The sequence below is a fragment of the Aethalodelphis obliquidens genome, unplaced genomic scaffold (assembly GCF_003676395.1).
Source record: "Aethalodelphis obliquidens isolate GAN/ISIS:26980383/991018 unplaced genomic scaffold, ASM367639v1 scaffold73, whole genome shotgun sequence".
Classification (NCBI taxonomy): Eukaryota; Metazoa; Chordata; class Mammalia; order Artiodactyla; family Delphinidae; genus Aethalodelphis; species Aethalodelphis obliquidens.
In genome coordinates, this window is record NW_020838017.1 from 5,292,877 (window position 1) to 5,315,040 (window position 22,164).

A 22,164-nucleotide genomic window follows, 5' to 3' on the forward strand; every position below is an offset into this window, starting at 1 on the left:
CAGAGTGTGTCTTTGGAAGGATACATATGATATGCGTAGTTGCCTTGGGAGAGTTAAACTTGGGAGTCAAAGGTGAGAAGGAGACTTACTTTTCACTGTATATTTTTTGTACATTTAAAAAAGATGTGTCAGGTGTTTATTACCTTAAATGATTATAAAAAGTAAGAAATGGGAAAAAAATCCATGGAAAAGGAATTGGACGATTCTATCCTGCTTAAGTACCATTTCCAGCAGTTTGGCAAAATGTATTCAGAGGCTCAAAAAAGTCTGTATCCTTTGACCAACTGATTTCACTCCTAGAAATCTATGGTGACAGTACACAGGGTTGTACACAATTATTTACATACATGAATGCTCACTGTAGGCTTGTACTACTGAAAAATTGAAAACAAAGCATGTGTTGAACAAAAGGAGAGAAGTTAATTAATGTAATGCAGTGGCTGGCAAAGTGATCACAGCCCACAGTTAGAAATACATTGTATATCATGATGCTTATATAAATGAAACCACATCTTTATGGAGCAAAACAACCTTACTATATGTCATAGACATTTTCTTTTCCCTTTAAAAACAAAAACAAAGCATGAATTGATTTCATGACTCACTAGTGCATTGTGACCAACAGCAAAACACCATTGTAAAGTATGACTATTGGATGTTATTTGTCCGTTAAAACCAAGATCAGAAAGTAAATAAAAAAGCAGAAAATTACATTGTGTATATAACATTTTAAAAGCTTTTTATTTTAAAAAAAAAAACCAAAGTACATTAAGTTGCTTGTTAACAGCGGTTCTGAGGGATGGATTTAAATTTTGTTTTTCTAAATGCTAATTTTCCTAATAATCTTCATTGAGCATATAGTAATTCGAATTAGAAAAGTTAATTTTTTTTAAGTGCCTTATCTCTTTGTGTTTTAAGGGCAGTAATCCTTCCTGCCCTCGTGACCAAACCATATCCTTTGTCTAGAGACTCAGTGAAGAGCAAAGACACATTGTCACTAAGAATTTTACAGTTTTATGACTTTGTCTCGCTATTCTTTTTTTTTTTCCGGTACGCGGGCCTCTCACTGTTGTGGCTGCTCCCATTGCGGAGCACAGGCTCCGGACGCGCAGGCTCAGCGGCCATGGCTCACGGGCCCAGCCGCTCCGCGGCATGTGGGAACCTCCCTGACCGGGGCACGAACCCGTGTTCCCTGCATCGGCAGGAGGACTCTCAACCACTGCGCCACCAGGGAAGCCCTCTCGCTATTCTTATGTCACATATTCTCCAAGAGTTTACTCTGACAAACTAAGGACTGGTTTTGCTTAAAGAAAATAATCCAATAGTTATGGGTAAATAATACACAAAATCAACATTAGCTCCAGGATATTTTCAGATTACAGTGTCCACTGTTAAAATATAATACTATTATTAATTTTATGTGCAGAAATACTTATACATAATGAATTACTGTTAACTCTCAACAGTCTGCAAAGGATTACTCAGACCCACTGTTTCTTAAGAGCTCCACTAGGCCAGGTCAGTAGCAGTGTGCCTGAGGGCAGGGCTGGGCGGAAGGAGAGAGGAGGCCTTAATACGGAGGGTGGGGAAGGCCTGGGATTCAGGGCATTCGAAGGAAATAAATGTAAATGACCTTTTGTGCCATGATCTAGTTTCATGTTGTCCATTTTGATAGCCTAGATAATTGTTTCCCTGAGTAGAGAATGTCTGTCGCTGATAGTATGCAAGATGACTTTAAATAGGACAATAATTAACATTTATTTATATTTAACTGTTGTTTTTTGGCTGTGCATTAAAAAAAAATACACTCAACCTATAAAACTTAAAATTTCTCTGATTCATGTGAAGTAGGATTTGGGGGGCCCAGTTAACATCAAAACTACAAAGCAGGGGCTTCCCTGGTGGCGCAGTGGTTGAGAGTCCGCCTGCCAATGCAGGGGATACGGGTTCGTGCCCCGGTCCGGGGGGATCCCACATGCCGCGGAGTGGCTAGGCCTGTGAGCCATGGCCGCTGAGCCTGCACGTCCGGAGACTGTGCTCCACAACGGGAGAGGGAGGCCACAACAGTGAGAGGCCCGCGTTCCGCAAAAAAAACCAAAAAAAAACTACAAAGCAGTATTGTCCAGTTGACACAGAGCCTTATCTTCATCTTTAATGAAGTGAAATCAAGCCCAAAATTCCTCTTCTACACCCTGATTATAAAAAGTATCATTCATTTCACAGAGCTCCACTATTTTTGTAAATTGAATAGATTCATTCACCTGTATCCTATTTTTTCAATTTTAATTCAAAATTTAAGCTTAACTCTCATCCTTTGTTTTCTTGTTTATATAGTTATTGAACATGATCCTTGTTTTCCATTATCAAAATGACGTAAGATTTCCTTTTAAATAAATCTTTGCGCGTAAAAGTGAGCCCGCTTAAAAGTATCAGCTCAATAAGCATGCAAATAATACGTGTATATCGTAAAAATTGTGACAGTGACTCATGAATGATTAAGATTTGTGAAACCTAGGCATGGATTAGTTGGACTATTGCCTAAGAGAGCTGATCTAAGGGCATAAACCATAGCTAAAATTTTTGGATTATTTGAAAACCATAGGCCCTAGCTACGTTTTCCTATATGCCACAAAATAAATTTGCTATTAGGTAAAAGGTTATCCCATATTACCAGAAATGGCATTGTGAAGAAAGTGCTTAAATTTAAGGTAAAATAAGATTTAAATGTCTATTCTTTAGGGTATGTGCCTAGAAAAGTTTTGAAAAACACAGTATACTATAATTAACTCTGGGTAGATAGAATTACAAGTGATAAAAATGTTTTTTACTCATTGCTTTTTGTTTTTAATAATAAACTGCTTGTGAAAAAGACAAATTAAGAAACTGTTTCATTCAGGTGTATACACACTTACCTGTCCAACTAAGTCCCAGGTGGTCGGCTACTATTGCCATCCTGATATCTGTCCGTTCACATGGACTCTGTGGACCTACGATTTACAATTTCTTAATTAAAATAATCATCAAGAAAGACACGATACTGGAAAATTGCTTTTAGCAGTATTCAGATTTTTACAGAGAGACTACTGCTAACACTGTACACTTAAATGTGTCCTAATCACCTACATGAACACTGCTCTTTTCACATGACTCACTTGATTTTCACCTGCATCAGGCCAAATGTCAGACTACATGGATGCTCAATGTAATGGAATTCAACATGCTGACAAGCTAGCTACTTTAAGTAGTTACAGAAGTGTCGTGTTGGTGAAAAGATGGCATTTCAACATCTGTGCTTTTACTTTGACAGAACCATATCCATTAGCACACTGAAAAAAAAAAAAGTTGCTCATCTTGAATGACACCGATATCTTCAGCATGCTTCCCTAGCTGTCTACAGTGTCGTTGGGTTAAGAGGAAGAAAGAAGAGTATATAGACAGCACGTACAGATGACAATGACAGAATGAGAAACTACGGTTAAGTCACTCCACAGGCAATCACAACAGTTCATGCACTAGGGTCTACGAGTTGGAAAGTGTTTACAAACTATGCTCGTTCTCCAGGATGTGAGCAAAGAGTGCTCGAGAGACCTGACTGCCTTCATTCTCACCAGTCCTCCTACTGCTCCATTTCTCACTGCCGGCCTTTTCACTCTTTGATTTTAAAGGTGCTGCCTCTGTTTTCTTATCTCTAGCAGACTTCGCTGTAACCGAAGGCTGGCCACCCCGGGAAGTCTCGGACAACGACGTGTTTCTCGAGGTACTGTCTTCCTCATCGGACAACTCGGACTGCATCTTTTTGTCTTCTTCCGAGAGGCGGTCCACAAGCTTTAAGGTCTCACCACTAATTCCCTTAAAATATTCAATGGAGTGTTTACATACTTCCTTAAGCTGACTTTTCCTAACTTTAACTGTGGTGGTGGTGGTGGTGGTGGTGACGGTGGTGACACAGGTGGATCTTACCTTTACTGGCAACTTGGATGGAAGCTGTTTGGCCTTGCCTCTGTCTGGCTGCCCCTGCTTTTGTGTAGCACACGGTTTTCTAACTGAACCTGTGTTTTCCCTGTGTGTATTCTTCACTGGAATTCTGGACTTTACATCTACACGTGAAGAAGCAGTAAGGGTTTTGGTTTTCTCAGATTGACTAACCTGCTTCATTTTACTCACATGAATGTTTGGCATATGATCTGGTGGGAAGAGATCTTTTGGTGAAGTGGCCTTTATGGGAAGTTTGGATTTTCGCCTAATCCCTATTGATTCCTTTGTCTTTTGCTGCTCTCCGAGAACTTTCTGTTTCTCTCTCACACAGTGTCCTTGCAGTACCCCTGTCCTTTTTCCTGATGAGCTTTTCACTGGGTTAGCTCTCTCTGTGGTACAAGTGGGTGCAGAATGTTCTGTCAGAACTACGTGACTTGTAATGTTATCTGTCTGTATAGTGGAAGAATCCAAATTGTTGTTGTTATTAAAGTTATCTTTTTGAAAATCATGTTTTTCTTGGGGCCTAACGCCCATGTGGCTATCGGCTGTATTTGAAATCACTGTTACAGGTTCATTCTCTAATCCCTGACCACTGGTCATCACAGCTTCTATCTTATCTGTCACTTCTCCAGGGCCTTCTTTCTTCAAGGTCATGGTGGACGCAGAAATTCCCATCTTTATAGGCGTGCGCAACTTGGGGTCAAGTTTACAGGTGTTAGTGGCCGCTGCTGCTGCTTTCTCCTGGGAGCCGCTACCGGATGTGCCTTCCTGACACTCTCCGCTGGTCGGGATGCTGGGGTTAGGTTCCACTGTAGGTGCCTCTACATTTCCCTCTAGATTGGTTTCTACAGTGGTGTCCCCTGCCTGTGGCTGTGGTATGGCAGTGACTGTACTTTTATCCCCTTCCCCCGGGTCCCCTGACTTCCCTTCAGAAGTATGCTCACCAATCTGGAAAAATTGGAGCCTCTCTTCCACAAAATCCCTCTTGCTCATGTCAATTGCACCACTGCGAGTCATCTCAAACATTTTTCCTTCATGAAATGGGAAGGGGTTAGGCTCACTAGTAGGGGTACTTTCGTCAGTTGGCGTTCGGGCTGGCGTTGTATCAGGGGTGGTGGCTGGAGAGCGGTCTTCCACAGCCAGACCAAATGGCTTAGTTTCGTCTTCCCGTGATTTACTGTCATAAACGTCATCATCCCCTCGGTTATTAGACCAGGGGTCAAAATCTAGACCTTTGGTAGCTACCGTCTTAAAAGGAGTGGCAAATTCTTCATCTACTTTGTAACTGAAATAAGTATCAGGAAACACTGATCTGTCAGGATGTCTGCCTTCTAGTGTGAAAAACTGGGCCCCCGACTTCTGATCAGTCTTAGCGGGAGTCTTTTCAGATGAAGGGCTTTTGGAAGGTGGCTTCTCTTCATCTGGCCCCACCCTTCCCTCCTCCTCCTGGATAACTTCCAACTTGCTTTGGCTAAAGGAGCGATCAGCTGGCTTCAGAATGCCCTCCGTGTTCCAGACATCTTTCTTCAGCTCCAGGGTTTGACTTGGGAATTTAGAATCACTCTCTGTCAAGCCGTCATCTTCATCTTGCAGGTCGTAGCCGTCCAGAGAGTCGATCTCTGTGGCATCTGTATCGTGAGAAAACTCTGCCGTGGTGGCAATGGAACACTCTGTGATGGACTGGTCGTTGTTCCCATTCTGGGCCGTTTCATTCTGAGGTGAATCAAGGCCAAGGCCAAATTCAGTATCTTTTCCAGATCCGTTCATTTCTGATTCTTTCTGGGTGGAAGCCTTTTCAGCGGAGGCTTTGGATTTTGTCACTTCTTTTTGTTCGTCGTCGACCTCCTTTAACTTGAAGGTGTATTTTTTGACCGGGACTGGTTGATAAAGGGATTCGTCATCGCTGGAGTCACTGATGTCTGCCCCAGGAGGAACTGGGGAAGGCGGCTGCACCCTGATGACTGGTTCCGCCAGCCGGTACTTGTCATGCTCGTCTTGCAGACTGACTTCAATCATGTCAACCTCTCTTTCAGGGAGGTAAGGATGTTTCTTATCGGACTCCATCTGGTCTGCATCCAGCGGTGGAGGAGGGGGAAATTCAATGTAGGCAACCCTGTTAGCTCTGAGTCTTTGGTTAGAGTCTGTGCTCACACTGCTAGGCGTGTGGCGCCCGACTGCTGCCGTCTCCTCCACTGCAGTCTGCTGTAAGGAGGCTGACCTGGCCTGTCCCTCCTCCTCAGATTCCTCCGAAACCTCGGGAATTGGGCTGGGTTTGCCTGGTATATAAGCTATGAGCGAGTCGGGTGTCTTAGATGTAAATTCATAACTCACTTCCTCTGAACTGGGCGTCTCTGGGGTTAAAGGGCTTTTCCCAGAGCTGTCTAGAAAGGACACTTGCTCTAGAGTATCATCTTCGGGACTAGCCTGGGGAGAAGGGGGTTGCTTTTGCTGTCTAGTTGTATAAAAGGTCCCCCTGGTCTCTTGTACCGTCTTACATTCCTGACTTATGATTTTTTTTACACCTCCTTGTTGTATCTCCTTTTCATACTGCTTCCCCACCTGTACAAAACTGACATAAACAGGTAAAGTTTTTATCTCTTTCCCTCCCTCCGTCTGGGCCAGTGGTGCAACTTTTTCCAATCCATCAATGGGACTGTGGTCGAGTGCATCACTAGAGGGCGATTCCTTTCCTGGGCTAAACTCTAGAGAATCAGGAGACTTGGTCGGGGAGAGCTCGGTTTCATTGAGAGGCGGGCATAAGCCTACGTAACTCTGACGTTTGGAAACTTTGCTGATTTCTGAATAGGTAACTTTTTCATCTTCTGTAGCATTAAAGTGCTGTGTCTCAGCTGTCTCTTTACTCATACTTGAGTGGGATAACTTTTGTGATAGTTCATGTTTTGGAAATGTCGACTGCTTGCAAAAACCATCGGGAATGTCAGAAGACGGCGTCCTCCTTTCCTCCGCAGCCCTGACAGGGATGTGCGACACTGCCGAGCTCTCACTTCTCCTGGAAGGTTGGTCAAGAGATCCACCTGGATGTTCCCCGTCTTTAACACCGTATTCCCTGTATAAGACTTTTTTGGAGGGAGATTTTACAGTCATTTCCTTAATTTCTGAGAGAGAGCCATTTGTTAACAATTTGTGTTCTCTCTCAGTCACAGACAGAAATTCATCCCTCTGATCAACAGTTTTACTCTCAGGGTGACCAACGTGATTCTCTCTTACATCATGAACAAGTACATGCGAAAGTTTCTCTTTCTGCGACTTATTGTTAGTGGCTCCAGGACTTTCCCACGTTCTAAAGACCTTTTTGTCCCATGGTCCCTTGGTTGCTAATTCTGCGGTTACGTGACATGCCAAGTCCTTAGGCTGTTGCTCAGAAAAATAGTCAGGCATTGCTTTACTTGAGATTTCAGTTCTCTGTTTTTTCACATCATCAGAGCCAAAATCATTTACAACCGTTTCATGGCTCTGAACATGCTCATCTTTAGCTCTGAATACCGTAAGATCTTTTTGCATAGGGACACTTTCATCCAAAGGGTCTATGGCCTTCTGCTGTTTCTCTCTAGCGAACACTTGGTAGACAGGTAGCTTGCTCTCCTGGATTTTTTTAACTGGGATTCTGGATTGGCCATCCGGCTTTGTGTCTTCTTGAGAAACGTCCTTACTTTTGGCCTGCGTGCCTTGTTCAAATTTTAATCTAATGGAACTGAGTTTCGATTGTTTGAGCTGAAACCCAGACTGGGGCCCTTCTGATTCTTTGCTCTGTGAACGACTTCCTTTGGCTTCCTCTGTGGACTTGCTATCCTCAGTCTGTTGGGAAGGAACCACCTCCGGGCTGCTGGGCAGACTGACTGCGTCCTTCTCGTCGGCTCTGGGGAAGCCTTGTCTGTCACAGCCACGCTGCCTCGCCTTGACCCACTCGTCACTGTTGGCCAGCAGTTCTGTCAGCAGTGCTTTCTCAGGGCTGCTACCGGTAGAGCTTTGAGATGAGTATTCTTTGCCATTCCTAGGGTGTGGCTTTTTCTCTGGGGACTGCAGTTCATCATTGAGCTTTTCGGTTCTGTCACGAAAAAACTGTGACACTTCAGTCAGTTTTTCTTCAGCTTCCTTCACGGTCCTGTCCACCCTATCTTCGTATATCAACTTCTCTCTACCTCTGTCTAATCTGTCCTCAGCAAAGCGCATCCACATGGCATGTTTTGGACTACTAACATCGCCAGAATAGTGCAACACTGTCACTTTATCAAAATGCTCATCCTTAGACACTTTACCTACACCATTTTCAGACACATCTTTATAGATTTTGGAGAGAATTTCTTTTTTGGGGGCAGTGACTACTTTTTCTCTGGCCCGCTTATCAGACCCCTGTAACTCTGAGCTAGGGGGTCCCGCATGGTCTGTAACTGATTCCTCGGTATCAGAATGAGACACATCTAGCTTTTCTGACAGAAGCATTTTCTCAGCAAACCTGTAAGATTCCCCTCTTAGTTCTGACAACTCATCGTCATGGTATTCTATTGAGTGCTGACTCCAAAGCTTCAGTGTTTTATAAGAGTCATCAGATATGAGCTGAGCAGAACTAGGGCGACTATCTTCTTCTTGGGACACGGGAGTGTTTACTCTGGAAGACTCCAGATAAGAAGGCAACGACTCTTCAGCAGTGAGTTCTTCTTCTTCTTGCTGACCCTGTTCCTCTGAACAAGGAAAAGCATCGTGTTTTTCTGGCAGAAAATCTTTTAGGTTAATATCTCCCCGGGATAAGTCTTTCTGATATACATACATTTCCTTTTCGGGATGCTTTTTGGTTTCTCTAATAATGACTTCAGTGGGCTCAGCTTGGTTACCTTTTTCGATGTGGACTTCTATTATACGCTCCAGTTTGGGTTTCATTTGGTTGTCCTTCTCTGCGTGCTGGGCTGAGGTTTCAGCAGCAGACTTGTGAACGTCTGGGGACACTGCCGACTTATGTTCAAACAGACCTGCCAGCTCTTTGGAAGGGTCTCGCCCGGACTGAAAGGCCTTCATGATGTCGTGGACTGACATGGTTTCTTCAATTCTCTCAGAGGCGCCTTCACTGCCTGGTGGAGAATGATAAACCATTCTGGTGGTCGTGGTTATGTGAGTCTCTTCTTTAACACGCATGCCTTTGCCCAGAACGTGACTGTGGTCGTCTTCTTCGCTACTGGTTTTCATTTGAAACGCTTTGACTTTTTCTTTAATACTAGAAGCGGTGGGCTTTGGTTCCAGCTCCATAAACGTAGGTGACGGTTTGGGTGACATGGGCTCCTCTGGTTGGGACAGGGGAGCCTCTCCAGCTGAGGGCTCATAGCTCCTGATAACATGAACCACTTCAGTTCTCGTTTCTGTAATGACCGGAGGGATGGGGACTTCCTGAAAAAGTGGTTTGGGACCAGTGCTTTCAGCGCTTTGTGGGGCTGAAGGTGTTTTCTCACTTCTTGTTTCAAAGCCACTGTCAGACAAGGGACTTTTATCTTGGTCATGTTGAGAAAAGTCATCTGGAGACTCTAAAACAGTATCTGTTCCAAAGAAGGAATCGGCCATCTTACATAACTCCTTCTCGGAGGTGGAAGACCTCATGGAGGCTGGAGGCATTTTGAGTTTGTGTTCCTGCAGGGCGATTGCTGGTTTTAAAATTCGTTTCTGTCTCTCTTCACCATCCTTCTTGGCATCCTCAAACTTGTACTTGAAGTTCGTCAGTGAACTACTCCCGATATCATTTGTTAGGTAATCGATAACTTGGGTCAAGTTATAATCCTTGTCGGAGGCAGCCTTTGCCTTAACTTGCGCTCTCTCTGGCGGAGATGGAGAATGGCTCGCAGCAGCCTGTTGTCTTGCCTCTCTTATTTCTTCTGAACTGAATTCTGTCCAGTCGTCTTCGGGAGAATGTCCGTTGTCACTCTTTGGTGATTTGGGTGGTCCCTTGTTATCCACACAGACATCCTTTTTAAGGATTTCACTAACTTTCACTAAGTCTTCCTTCACTTTCTCGACAATTTTGAAAGGTTCTTCGTCGTCGATTCTCCCTTCTTTGGGGAGCTCAGGTTGGAATGGCTTCTCCTCAGGCACGTCTGTTTGGAGTATTGCAGTCATCCGCATTAGGTCCTCCTTCATTTCAGCCACGTCTTTTAGTATCTCCTGACTGGAAGACAGAGAAGATGGCGTAGACAGCTTGAGGGCAGATGGTGCAAGGAACAAAGATGACTTAACTGGAGATGAAGTTCGATTGAAATGGGGCTGAGGAAGTGTCTCCGTAGTCAATGTTTTAATGGGCGACAGCAAGGCTGCTGCTGATTTTGTAAGTGAATTAGAGTCTGGAAGTTTCTTTAATGCTGGTTCCGGCAAAACATTGACTACAGAGTATACTGGCACTGTTATTACTGATGAAGTTACAGATGAGGTAGTTGCAGATATCGACGACCCGAGGGATGTATAGAGTGCACTTGCAGAAGGAGTTCTTAGAGACTGAAAAGCTGATGGTGCTGGAGAAACATATGACCTGAGTGGGGAAAACGGCATGGCTGTGGTGGTCGGGAACACTTTCTCAACTGCGTCAGTGGCTCCATTAACCACAGAGCTCACAGAGTGTGTAGCTGTAGCAATTTTTTCCTGTAACGTGGCAGTGGCTTTGCATCCGTTAATTAAAGTTGAAGATGATGGGTATTTCAGAGGGGAAATAGATCCGTTGACTAATGCTACCTCTGCGTGTCCAGGCATCTGTTTCACGGGTGATGAGAGAGAAGAGGCCATCGTAACTTTAGCTGATGAAATGATATCAGCTGTTGATATAGCTGGAGACACCACTGACATTAAAGGTGAAGATATTAGCGGTGCTGTGGATGTGATAATTGACTTAAATGGCAGACTCGAGGAATACATATTAATGTTTGATTTGGGGGAAGCAGGGGGTGTCATGGTAATGGACGACCTCTCCAAAAGAGATCCTGCTGTAGTCACCGGGGACGTTCGAGAGGAAAACGTAGAATTGGATGCCAGCCCCTTTAAAGGCGAGGCCTCCGTGACTGTGGGAGCTCTAACCAGGGTACCAGAGGAAACTTGGATATTGTATGGAGACTGTGACACCACTGTTTTTATTGGCGAAGAAATTGTCCGAAAGGATCTAATTGGAGATGCCACATCACTAATGGATTTAACCGAAGATGTAGTTGATGCGCCTAACGTGGATTTGATTGGAGAAGGAGTCGAAACAGACCATATTGATTTTAATGGAGAAGCTGATGGCGTATTAGAGGAGGAACTTGATAAGGAAGTGAAGCCTGACGTGGCCGGCCCGGGCACTGTCATCGGAGCTGCTGTGCAGGACTGGTATGCTCTTGCAGAAAAGAATGGCTTGTATGAGTAAGTGGTGGGGAGGGATCTCGTTGGTCCTGCGCTCCGTTCAACTGTTTCTTAAATTTTAAAATGAAATCAAACACAAAAATCAACAAAAATGGTTGAGAAACAGAGAGACCAGAGAAAAAAATTGGTCAGTAAACTTTGAAATATTACAAAAGCAAGTACAATTGTTTGCATGATTTAGAATGGAAGAGGCAAAAGGAACAATTAAGAGGAAAAAAAAATTGCTTACAGACATAACTAATCCAAAGTTAAAAACAAAACTAAGTAAAACACAGAGCAGTGTGAAATGAAAAGACAGAAAAAGCACGTTGCAACCAAATAGGCCAACAGTGAAAAAAAACAAAGAAAACAAAAAACACAAGGAAACGATGATGAGAAAAATAACCACAATGGAAAAACTATTCCCTTACTTCCTATTGACTTTCTTATGTGCTGGTTTTGAAATATCAGTAGCCGTTCTGTTTTGCCCGTATAGGTACATGTTTGTTTCGTGCAACCATATAACTCTCATTTTAGTAAGTTCTAATGTTCCATCTCCTTGGACCTCTCGGTGATACAGATTGCACCTACTTAGAACCACATCAATGTGCGTAGCTATACATGAAATGTCTAAAACTCTTATTTTAGAAAACCACTCAAGCCTATTTCATGCAGGATCCAAAATAACTTTTAAGTGACAGGCAACTGATGTGCAAACTGTGAAGCCACTGGATTTTAAATCTGTATCTTCCATGCACAACTCGGTTATGCTTCACACCCATAAAAAGCCAATAAGAGCAAGAAGTTTTCTGAGTCAGAATTTTAAAAGAAAAAAAAAAACAAAAGGAATGTTTGCATTTATCTTTTCCATGCAGTATATTCCTTTTGGTGAGGAAAAAAGGAACGTAACATGAAATGATTTTAGAATGCATGTGTACGCACACACAAAGGGGGGAAAGAAAACCAGAAATATGGTTCATGGTTACCATAAGCAAGCAAAGCAACTGAAAACATTTTCTCATGCGCGATATATCACGGCAAACGAGCCAAAGAAGTAATACAATTTTTATGCCATATTATGCACAATGTGTAAACTTTAAAAACACTTTCACAAGAGTATTTAGAAAGAAGAGTACACTTTTTCCACGAGATGTGAAGTCTTGGTACCTTTTGAGATTTTTTTTTTTTTTTTTTTTTGGCCGCCCCTTGCAACTTGTGGGATCTTTAGTTCCCTGACCAGGGATCAAACTCGTGCCCCGTAAAGTGGAAGTGCGGAGTCTTTTAACCACAGGACCGCCAGGGAAGTCCCCTTTTGAGATTTTTTAGGAAAATATTTAATACTGCATATGAAAAATCCATCTGCAACTGAATATATCCATGTCTGGTGTTGTCTTCATTACGGATAAAAGCACATAGTTTATCTCAGATATTTTTCCTAATCCATTTACTTCTAATTCTCAAAAGGTATCATGGGGGAAATCTTAAAAGCAGTCATATTTTTAACACCCCCTATTTAACTCTCTACAGTAGGATACGGTATATATCCGTGTATATATTTTATCGATAGCAAAGGGACCAATTCTGGTTCCTTCCCAGAACATTCATGGGACTCATGGATACCTCGAACACTGGTGCAGCCATGAGGCAGACCTACCACCAGGAAGGATGGATTTAGTACCAGCATTCTTCTGGCAATGGGATAAGAAACATACGAATGAGGTAAGCACCCTCGCTGGGGGAGAGCAAGCACACACTGAGTCCTCTCTACTTCTACAGTTCTAGGAAACAAACTGAGCTGGTCACAGAGGTTCGGAATGCCTGCCAAGGGCTAACGTTCTATGTCAAAGTTGAGTAGAGTTTCGCTTCCAGAAAGCACTGGTGTTCAGAATAAGAGTGAAACTCGAAGAGGAAATGAGAATCTGCTTCATCTTTACGCTCTTCATGCTGTGCTCGTGCCATTGCTACAATCCAGCCCTTGGATTAACAGCGACTCCCACAAGGGTGAAGATTTTCATTCCTGGTGTACATTTAAATTCAAACGTTCAGAATATATCCTTTTCTAGGCTTACATATTATTCTAAAGAAAAGTGGAAGAACTAAGGAAAAAACTCACCCATTCATTACCCCTCCTAGTCACAATTCTCCACATTGGCTTAATTTTGGAAACACCACACTGCAAATGGAAGGTTTGGGGATTCCTTCAATTCAGTGATTTGGGCTCCGTTTAATGGCTCAAGAGAACTTATTTTTATAACTACCAGAAACTGGCAAAGCATCTCTCCTTTACCACTGAAGTCTGGCTTCACCAAGCAGAACAGTCTTCTGAACCACATCTAGGGTTTTATACTTTGCACGAAGCAACCCATTTACTGATTAGTTACATATTTTATGCTTTAATGATACATATTTTGTGATACCCTTTATAACAAAGGGAATTCTGGGTGTCAGGCACTGAATTACAGCAGAATCTTTTTTCTGGAGGGGGGCGTCGGAAAGGACAGGGTAGTACAGGAAAAGCTGCCTTCACTTGGAGTTCTAACACCAATTCAGGGGCCATAACATTTCCTTAGGTTTTCTTTTAGTCCTTTCTTAGTTCTTCCCATTCTTCTGTCCACCATTATGCTCCCTCTCGTAAAACAGAGAGAAAAGTACCCTCTTCCTTCTGTCAAAAGTCAAGGAAGACAAACTACATTTACCTTAACTGAAGCTAACCAAGAAGTAGCAACCCTTTCAGAGGTGGGAAAAATTCAATTGTCTCAGCACACACACCTGACCTTACAACTCATATATTCCTCAAACAAATACCTTAGGGACCAAAATCGGATAGGAGCTTGCCTGCCCAGAGGTACCCCAACCTCAAGTAGCTGGTCCATGGAGACTGTCCAAAGCTCAAGGCTACTGCCTGGCAGTGCCAAGCATCCACACCATGAGAACCTTAGCTTTGGGGCAAAAGAGTATCCCAAGGAAAACTTCCACCCAGGAGATTCAGTTGTATAGAAAAACCATCTAGTTACATACACACATACGTTCCCTGCTTTGTAGCATAATGGGAGTTAATTTCAGCTCTTATGGTTTTGGAAAGATTTAGACATTTATGCTAGAGGAAAAAAGAGATCTGGAAGAACATTCATGAGAGTGGTTGGGTTTCCTTTCTCTTATGCTCCCCATTTTGTGTCTGAATATAAAAGCTTCCCTAGTATGTACTCCAGGAGCTAGACTGCAGAAGATTATGCTAAGACCACCTGAGCGAAGTAGTAGAGTAGTTTCCTGCTGCACATTTAATATGCTATGTTGGCCCACAGAAACAAGAATTCAGGAAAGATGGGAAAAACCAGAGTTGTGGTTCTTACTGGTAAATTTCCAATCCTCCCTGAATTCAAGTAACTGTGAGTAATGGGAAGCAGCTAGAAATGATTCACTAATTTAAAAATAATTTTTGTATAAATCCTCCTCTGATGGTTCAAGTGGCACCATGCTACATCGGTCAAACACACTGCTGCTCTCAGCACTCTTAGTTCCTGTTGGTGGAGAGGATTATCTTGAAGGCAGTGATCACCAGAGGTGATAAACATAAGGATGAGGGAAACACAGGGAGGGGGAAGGGAGACAGAGAGAACGAACGAATATGACTGAATGAACCTATGCCTTGATACTTGCAAGCCAGTTAACAATGGACCAAAACAATCACTGAGAGAAGAAAAGGGTTTAACCCGTCTAGTGAAGGCCAGCCTTAGAGCTGATATTTAATAAAGAGCAGAGGGAAGGGGAGAGAGAGAGGGAGGGAGGAAACATAAATCAGTAAACAAGTGCTACCTCAAGAAGGTAGGAAAATATAATTCTTGCCAACTGGGACAAAAAGGAATCAGGACTAAGATATAATGACCTACATATATTAAGAAAAATGAGATGACCAGAGTTACTTTATCATCCTTTATACCGTCCCACATGGATGAAAGTAAATATTTTCTCTTTTGAGCACGGATTTAAAGCAACCTTGGTACAACATTATCTCCTAACACAGTTAACTACCAAGGTAAAATCAAGGTTTTCAAATTCAAGTGATAGATGTTTCTAATTTAAAAAAAAATAGCTACTGGCTTAAAAACACTTTTAAAGCTACGATCTGGGGGTGTTTGTACCTCACATCTCCAACTATATACAATATATTACTTAGATCTCATGATAAAGTTTTCCCACCGGCAATTTTCTTCTGCCATTGGGTTTTCACATGACCCCAAAGTTCAGTTAGTATAGAAAAAATGTCTCTTCTTATAAAAATCCACATAGATTAGTAAGTGTGTTAGGAAACTCACTCATTCCAGGCTCAGTCAAGTAGCTGTAGCGCTTACGTAAAGCCAACGATGCAAAGCTCTGTCGTCTATCCGTTTTCTCGTTCTGGAAAAGAAAAAAAAGAGGAAGATTATGTTCCACTTCCTTGTGACACTTTCATCATTTTGAAACATTCTGTAGAATGGCATGTTGATATCTTGTTTATCCTTATTTTTCTTCTTACGGATTTTCCTCAGGGAAATGCTAATTTCCTACTGTGGTTCTACAACCCCACCCCAATTCTTAGCCAAATAACCATCATTTAGCAAAATATAAGAGCACCAACACAGCAGACTACAGGGAACTACAAATAAAAGACAAGCACTACAGAGACTTCTGATGCTGAGCAGTAAATTTTCCCAAATTTGTTCGTATTGAAAGCACATATATCATGATGTACACTCACTCGTTGTGAGTACATTCAAGGAAAAAAAGGCACACAAAGTTTATTATTATGATTACTGCTGTTGTTTCTATATGTTAATAGGCATAAAATGTAGACGAGGAGATTAAAAAGAGGTTAATGGTTTTACTGAAGTAATGTTACTGAGTCTTAAGGCTACTGATTCTATTTATTATTACTGAGGTGTGAGTTTTAAAAATCCAGTGGTCTGATAACTTGGAGAAATACTAGGAGATAACTTATAAGAAAAAGTTTATTTAAAATTTAATTGAACAATTATACTCTTAAAAAATGGCCAAGATAAATTTCTTTAAATAGAATATCAAATATTTGTCAATAGCCACTGAGCGCATATTTTATAGTACATAAAACATGTAAAATGTCATACATTATCATCATCTTTGATTTAAAAGTTATAACAGTGGATACTAGGTGAAAATATGCACAAACGTATATTTATCCATGCCAATCTATCACATTTAAAAAATGCTTAAAGAACTTTAGCTCCTCTTTTTAAGTCATTAGCTGGATTTTAATTCTATTGATTGTACTAAAGTACTCTTCTGTACATGTGGAAGAGTAAATTATTCTTTAAGGAAAAGTATGCTTTACCTCATTTAAGCTAAGATCTGCAAAAATATAATACATTTCCCACACTTCAGCCCTCTGCAACTTCTTTTATACAGTTCCATTTCTATTCTATCTCCGATAGAGTAAAAGCAGAAGTGTTCATATTACCTCATCCTCTTGATCTGACTCTGTCTCCTTTTGGTTCCAAGATGCATTGCAGAGACAAGGAATATTATAATGGACAGCAGGGAAAAGAATATCAGGATATGAAAAGGACTGAGTAGGGAGCACAAAATGCAAGCTGCTTTAGAAAGCAAAGCAAACCAAAAGAAGCCAACAAAAAATATCAAAGCTATACATCCATGGCAAATTAATGTGTGACATTATTTGAAAACAAACAAAATCTATGAACTACCAGCAGAAGCAGAAGCAATAAACAGAGGACTCAATCGTACAAACCATAAGAATCTGACACCACAGTTACAAGACTTAGTCAGTCTACACAAGAGACTAATAAAACTTGAGTTTCAAGAGCTTTAATCATGTTACAAAGCATTCCTTAATTGCATACCAAGGGCCCCCTTCTTCAAGGCCAGGGAAAGAAAGTTAAAATAAGCCAGTATTAAAAGATACCTTTTTATGTGCGGGCAGAGTGATGTTTAAGTTGCAAACAGCTGTTTGAGGCAGTCCTTTTGTTGTCTTTGGTTCTTTCAGAAAAGACAGACGACCGCAGGGCTCTTGGCTGGTGTCTCTAATCTAGAAGAATTTAGGTAGTTGACAGTTACAGAAAGAGACTTTTCTGAGGATTGCCCATCTGCACAAGAGTTAAGCGTGTTTGTTTTATGGAGCCCTTCGAGAACCAGGAATAGTAAACGGAAAAGGTGATAACAATTACAGCTCAGCCGACATAGTCACATTTAAACCTGGCAAGATTTAGAATGCCCAATTCCTAGTCCAAACACAGGAATGTTATGTCTGCTGGTCTCATCCTGACAATCCAGTGTATAGTCTGAGTTATATGTATTTTCTTCCTGTCTAATCATTTCTTTCTTTCAAAGCCTCAGTTTTAGCAACCATAATAGCAGCAAATAGTAATAACAATAAAACAATTCTCCTGTGTCCTCTGGTTCTCTGAGGAGGAAGGTGGTCTCTCCAGAATGTCCCCGGGTTCCACCAGAAATAAAGATGAAACTTGAACAATCAATTTGGATTTCATCCATTATTTGATTACTGAGCAGTCCAGATAGGATGCATTTTGTTATTCCAGATTGCTTGGTCTCACAAACATTTGCCTACATATAAATGATCATTTAGCTGTTTAAAAGGTAGAGACTCTTTTTACTAATTATAAAGCTTTCCTGGCTCTAAAGTACACTCAGGTAGAACTAGGACAAAAATCTGACTTTCTTCCTATGAATTTAAGTTTGGTGGGATATTTCCAACTGAATAAATCATTAGAATCTTTTTTATTCTTTAAGAGCATTTAAAAGAAAATCCACAGAGTCTCTCTTGAAGGTGATTTACCTTGATGGAGAATGGCAGTCTATTTTCTTTGAAAGCATAAAAGTTAAAAACAAGTTGCTGTCCTCCTTTGGTAAGTGCGGCCAGGTTTCCATAACAATCAACATAAATAGGCTTTCCTTCCAGAACCTTTTGGAGTAAAAGAAATACATAATTTAATGGTAAATGGAAAGAATTCTGAGATTTTAAGTCATATAACCTTAAAAGACCGACATGTTTCTATGTCACGTTTGTCTTGTAATTGGGAAATTACTTCTGGTGGTGCTATTTGCCACAAAAATAACTCTATCGGTTCACAATTAGTAACTGCGATTGGAAACTGCAACATGGACATGTACAAGACAGAATTATAGATTTATTTCTATTCTACCAAATATAAATCTAGATTTATTTCTATTCTACCAACTTTAAACATATTTGAGAAAGTGCCTGATATCAACCACTTACCCATAGAGTTTGAAAGTTTTTTTGGACTCTTAGATACTTATCCAGTGATTGAAAAAGGAAAATCATGGTGATGTGTCTAGACAGTGAACATGAAAATAACTCAAGTGGCCACAGGAAAATCGCAACCATGACCTAGATTCGTTGGTACTACATTTTAACCAACTAAGATAACCTTGAAGACATTTAAAATCATTTGAGAGTGAATCTGTATCACATTTGAAAACAGAAACTAAAATCAATAATGTATTTGATATTTATAGTACATGCTGTATTAGGACCTCAAAAGAAAACTCAATGTCTGGAGAATGTAACCGAAAGTGCTGTAACTGTTTACAGCACTTGCTGTAAACAAGGTACCTCAATATCTTTGCTTCTTGCAACTTCCTCAAAATTCTCTTGCTGCTCTAAAGTTTTGTCCACTTTATCATCTGTCATGCAGAAACATCGCAGAGAGGATTCTACAGGATCATTCATTTTGGCAAAAACAACAAACTTGGCCATATATGGAACACATATTAATTCTCTGTACAGTTGTGTGGCTAACCCCACAGTTTCTAAAACTTGATGGCAGTCTGCAAGCCAAAATCTGAGGGAGACAAAAACAAAATATCCAAAGTATAAAAATAAGGAGATGTCAAAGCCAAATCTTAAAAAGATTCACCATTAAAACAAAGAGTATATAAAGGAACTAAACCAAAACATTAACTTGTTCATTTGAACAAACAGCAAAGATATTTACTCTGTTTATAAAATACAGAAACCCTACTTTTATTATTTGTTATGCTTTTGCTAAGAAAATGCTAAGAATTTTTCTCCTCTATTTTCTTTTCCATAAAATTCTTTTTCCCCTCTTAACACATACCCACGACAAGCCTTCCTTTCTACTCCTGCTTCAGAGTTTATTACTTCACCTCTGGAAGGAACAAGAATTTTATGGGGGAAAATGGGAGAGAAAGGAAGATCCTATCCGTTTTTATGAATTGCTAAGAAGCAAGTTTACTACCTTATAGGCTCCCTGTGAGAACCGGATAAAATGACATCCAAGTGAATTTAAAATTTCTGAGTTAGGCCCAACTTCACCATCAGCATTTTACAGAACAATTATACTGGTATTAAGCACAACAATTTTTACTTTCCAAAAGGTAATAAAAATAATTCCTAGTATTTTTTGGAATCCTTTTAGTTCCATACCTGGCAGAAACATTGGTTGTAAAAGAGACACAATCCTTTATAAACGTCAAAGGAGTAGTTCCTGTGATGTCTTCCCACTGAGCAGGCGATGTGCCCCCTGAGAGAACAACACCAGATATGTGACTTTATTATGGGAGATGCTCCTTGTAAAATTTTTAATGTCATCCTGTTCTTTCTGTATAGCCAGTAACTCGCAAAACTTCAGCACTTTCATTAATGACACGTACGAAAGATAGTTCTCCTCTCTCCTCTCCTTTCATACTTTGACCAGCCTATAGTGACCTCCTTGTAAGATAATATTAGGTTAGGAAAAAAATCACCTTTCTGTTTGTCTGGATACTAATGAATGGCTTAAACTTGGGGCACACAAGTTTAAGCCATTCATTTTAAGCCACAATTTACATGTGCAAAGATTTGTTGTTGCAGATAGTATAATTCTTTTATTTTTTATTTATTATTATTATTATTTCTTTTGGCAGTACGCGGGCCTCTCACTGCTGTGGCCTCTCCCGTTGCGGAGCACAGGCTCCGGACACGCAGGCTCAGCGGCCATGGCTCACGGGCCCAGCCGCTCCGCGGCATGTGGGATCCTCCCGGACCGGGGCACGAACCCGTGTCCCCTGCATCGGCAGGCGGACTCTCAACCACTGCGCCACCAGGGAAGCCCATTCTTTTATTTTTTAAAGAAGTCAAGAACTATCAGGAAAGTTAAAATGAAAGTCATTTTATACTTCCTGAACCATTTAACTTTCCAGGCTATAAGGGGAACCAGCCATTAAAAATACTCTTCAGAAAAAACAAACAAACAGGAAAACCTATCTTTAAGTTATAAACTCAGGTTAATCAAATGATGAATTAGCTCTGGACTCCGGGTGCTTATCACAAAATGTGTTCACCTAAGTCCTGCATATTTAGTCTATTGGATTACACTTGTGAATAGAGTAGGTGAGAAGAATCATATACTCACTTGGCTCTTCCCTACTCCTGGCGCTCTGTGGGAGCCTCTGTTTCCCCCAAAGTCCATGCAATTTCCTATAGCCTAAAGGGTGTTGCTAGGTCTGTTACCTCAGTCACCGAGAGATTACCTAGATGCTCCAGTAGATTCAATAATACCTCAATCACCTTAAAAACGCACTACTATTAACACTAAACTTAATAGGAAAAATGATACCACTGAAAAATGTCACTCTATCAGCATCTTAAAGAAATAATTACAGGGATAATAGAGATGAGGTGATGGACAAGTAAAATGTTTTATTCTTTTTTTTTTTCTACTCTTATAATGTTGGCAGGGATGTTCAAAGGCTTTCCATCTTTGTACAGAATCATTGCGAATGCTAGAGCATTAATAGCAAAAACAGCAACAACTTAACCAAACCTGTAATGCTACAGAGAAGGCGCAGATTGGGTGTGGTGTCTCCCTTGTACCCATTGGAGACACCTTCTCCGGAGGCCGGGGGCACTGGAATGGTCATTGTGATAGGCTTATGGAATTTCCTTCTTCTGGGTTCCACAGTGACAATTGGGCTAAATGTTGCTTTGTTTCCAAGGATCTTTTTCACAGTTTCGTCTGGAACAGGCTGGGCCTAGAGACAAGAGAAAGGACCTTAAATGAAAGTGGACATTTTGCTCTTATCAGAAAGTGGACTTTTTAACTGAGGAGAAAAAACCCAAAACGACCACCAAAAAAATGTCTTTCTTCTGCTATTAACATTCTTGTGTATGCCTTCTGATGGCCACATGTATGGGTTTCTGGTAGTTATATATCTAAGAGCCAAATTGCTATTTGGTACACATATGACCACCATTACGACATAATTGCCAAAATGTTTTCCAAAATGCTCGTTGCGGTACCAGTTTTTATTCTCATCAGCAGATGTGAGTGTCCTAGTTGTTCTTCTACGTATTTGCCAACACTTGGTATTTTCAGTCTTTTTTTATGTTAGATATTTTATTGAGTCAAGTTTAACATTTTAATATGTTTATCAGTATTTGGAAATGGAAGAGAACATAACTTTCCAGAAATTTTGTTATTTTAAAGAAATCTTTTGAAAAATTTTATGGGGCAAAAAAAAATCGTTCTTTTTCATCCTTTCTCACTATTTCAGGAAGGCATAAAGCAAAAACAAAAACAACCTAACACTGTAGCAGGACCTACAGCTAGAGTATGTTCCCAGTAGAACACAGACGGCATGGGCTTGCATGAAAGAGACAGGATGTCAGATCTCATGGCAGAGAAACCGCTCAGTCTAATCCAAAGGACAACAAATATTGAGTCCAGTATTTTTTTTTTTTTTTTTTTGCGGTATGCGGGCCTCTCACTGTTGTGGCCTCTCCCGTTGTGGAGCACAGGCTCCGGACGCGCA

The 22,164-nt window shown here is 41.0% G+C and overlaps 1 protein-coding gene across 20 annotated transcripts in view; it reads right to left on the reverse strand.

Annotated features, from left to right (window-relative positions):
* Nucleotides 1-22,164, reverse strand: part of ANK3 (ankyrin 3) — a 681,638-nt gene that overhangs the window by 35,493 nt on the left and 623,981 nt on the right. For 19 of the 20 annotated variants that reach the window (XM_027091793.1, XM_027091782.1, XM_027091791.1 and 16 more), the window contains 7 exons: nt 21,177-21,384; nt 19,799-19,895; nt 18,965-19,193; nt 18,164-18,289; nt 17,273-17,395; nt 15,651-15,732; nt 2,913-2,987 (listed from right to left, as the gene is read on the reverse strand). In XM_027091793.1, the coding sequence (XP_026947594.1) occupies nt 2,913-2,987; nt 15,651-15,732; nt 17,273-17,395; nt 18,164-18,289; nt 18,965-19,193; nt 19,799-19,895; nt 21,177-21,384 (940 nt within the window). Of the gene's footprint in view, nt 1-2,912; nt 2,988-3,608; nt 11,403-15,650; nt 15,733-17,272; nt 17,396-18,163; nt 18,290-18,964; nt 19,194-19,798; nt 19,896-21,176; nt 21,385-22,164 lie in introns of all 20 variants that reach the window. The other variant, XM_027091795.1, reaches the window with a different exon arrangement.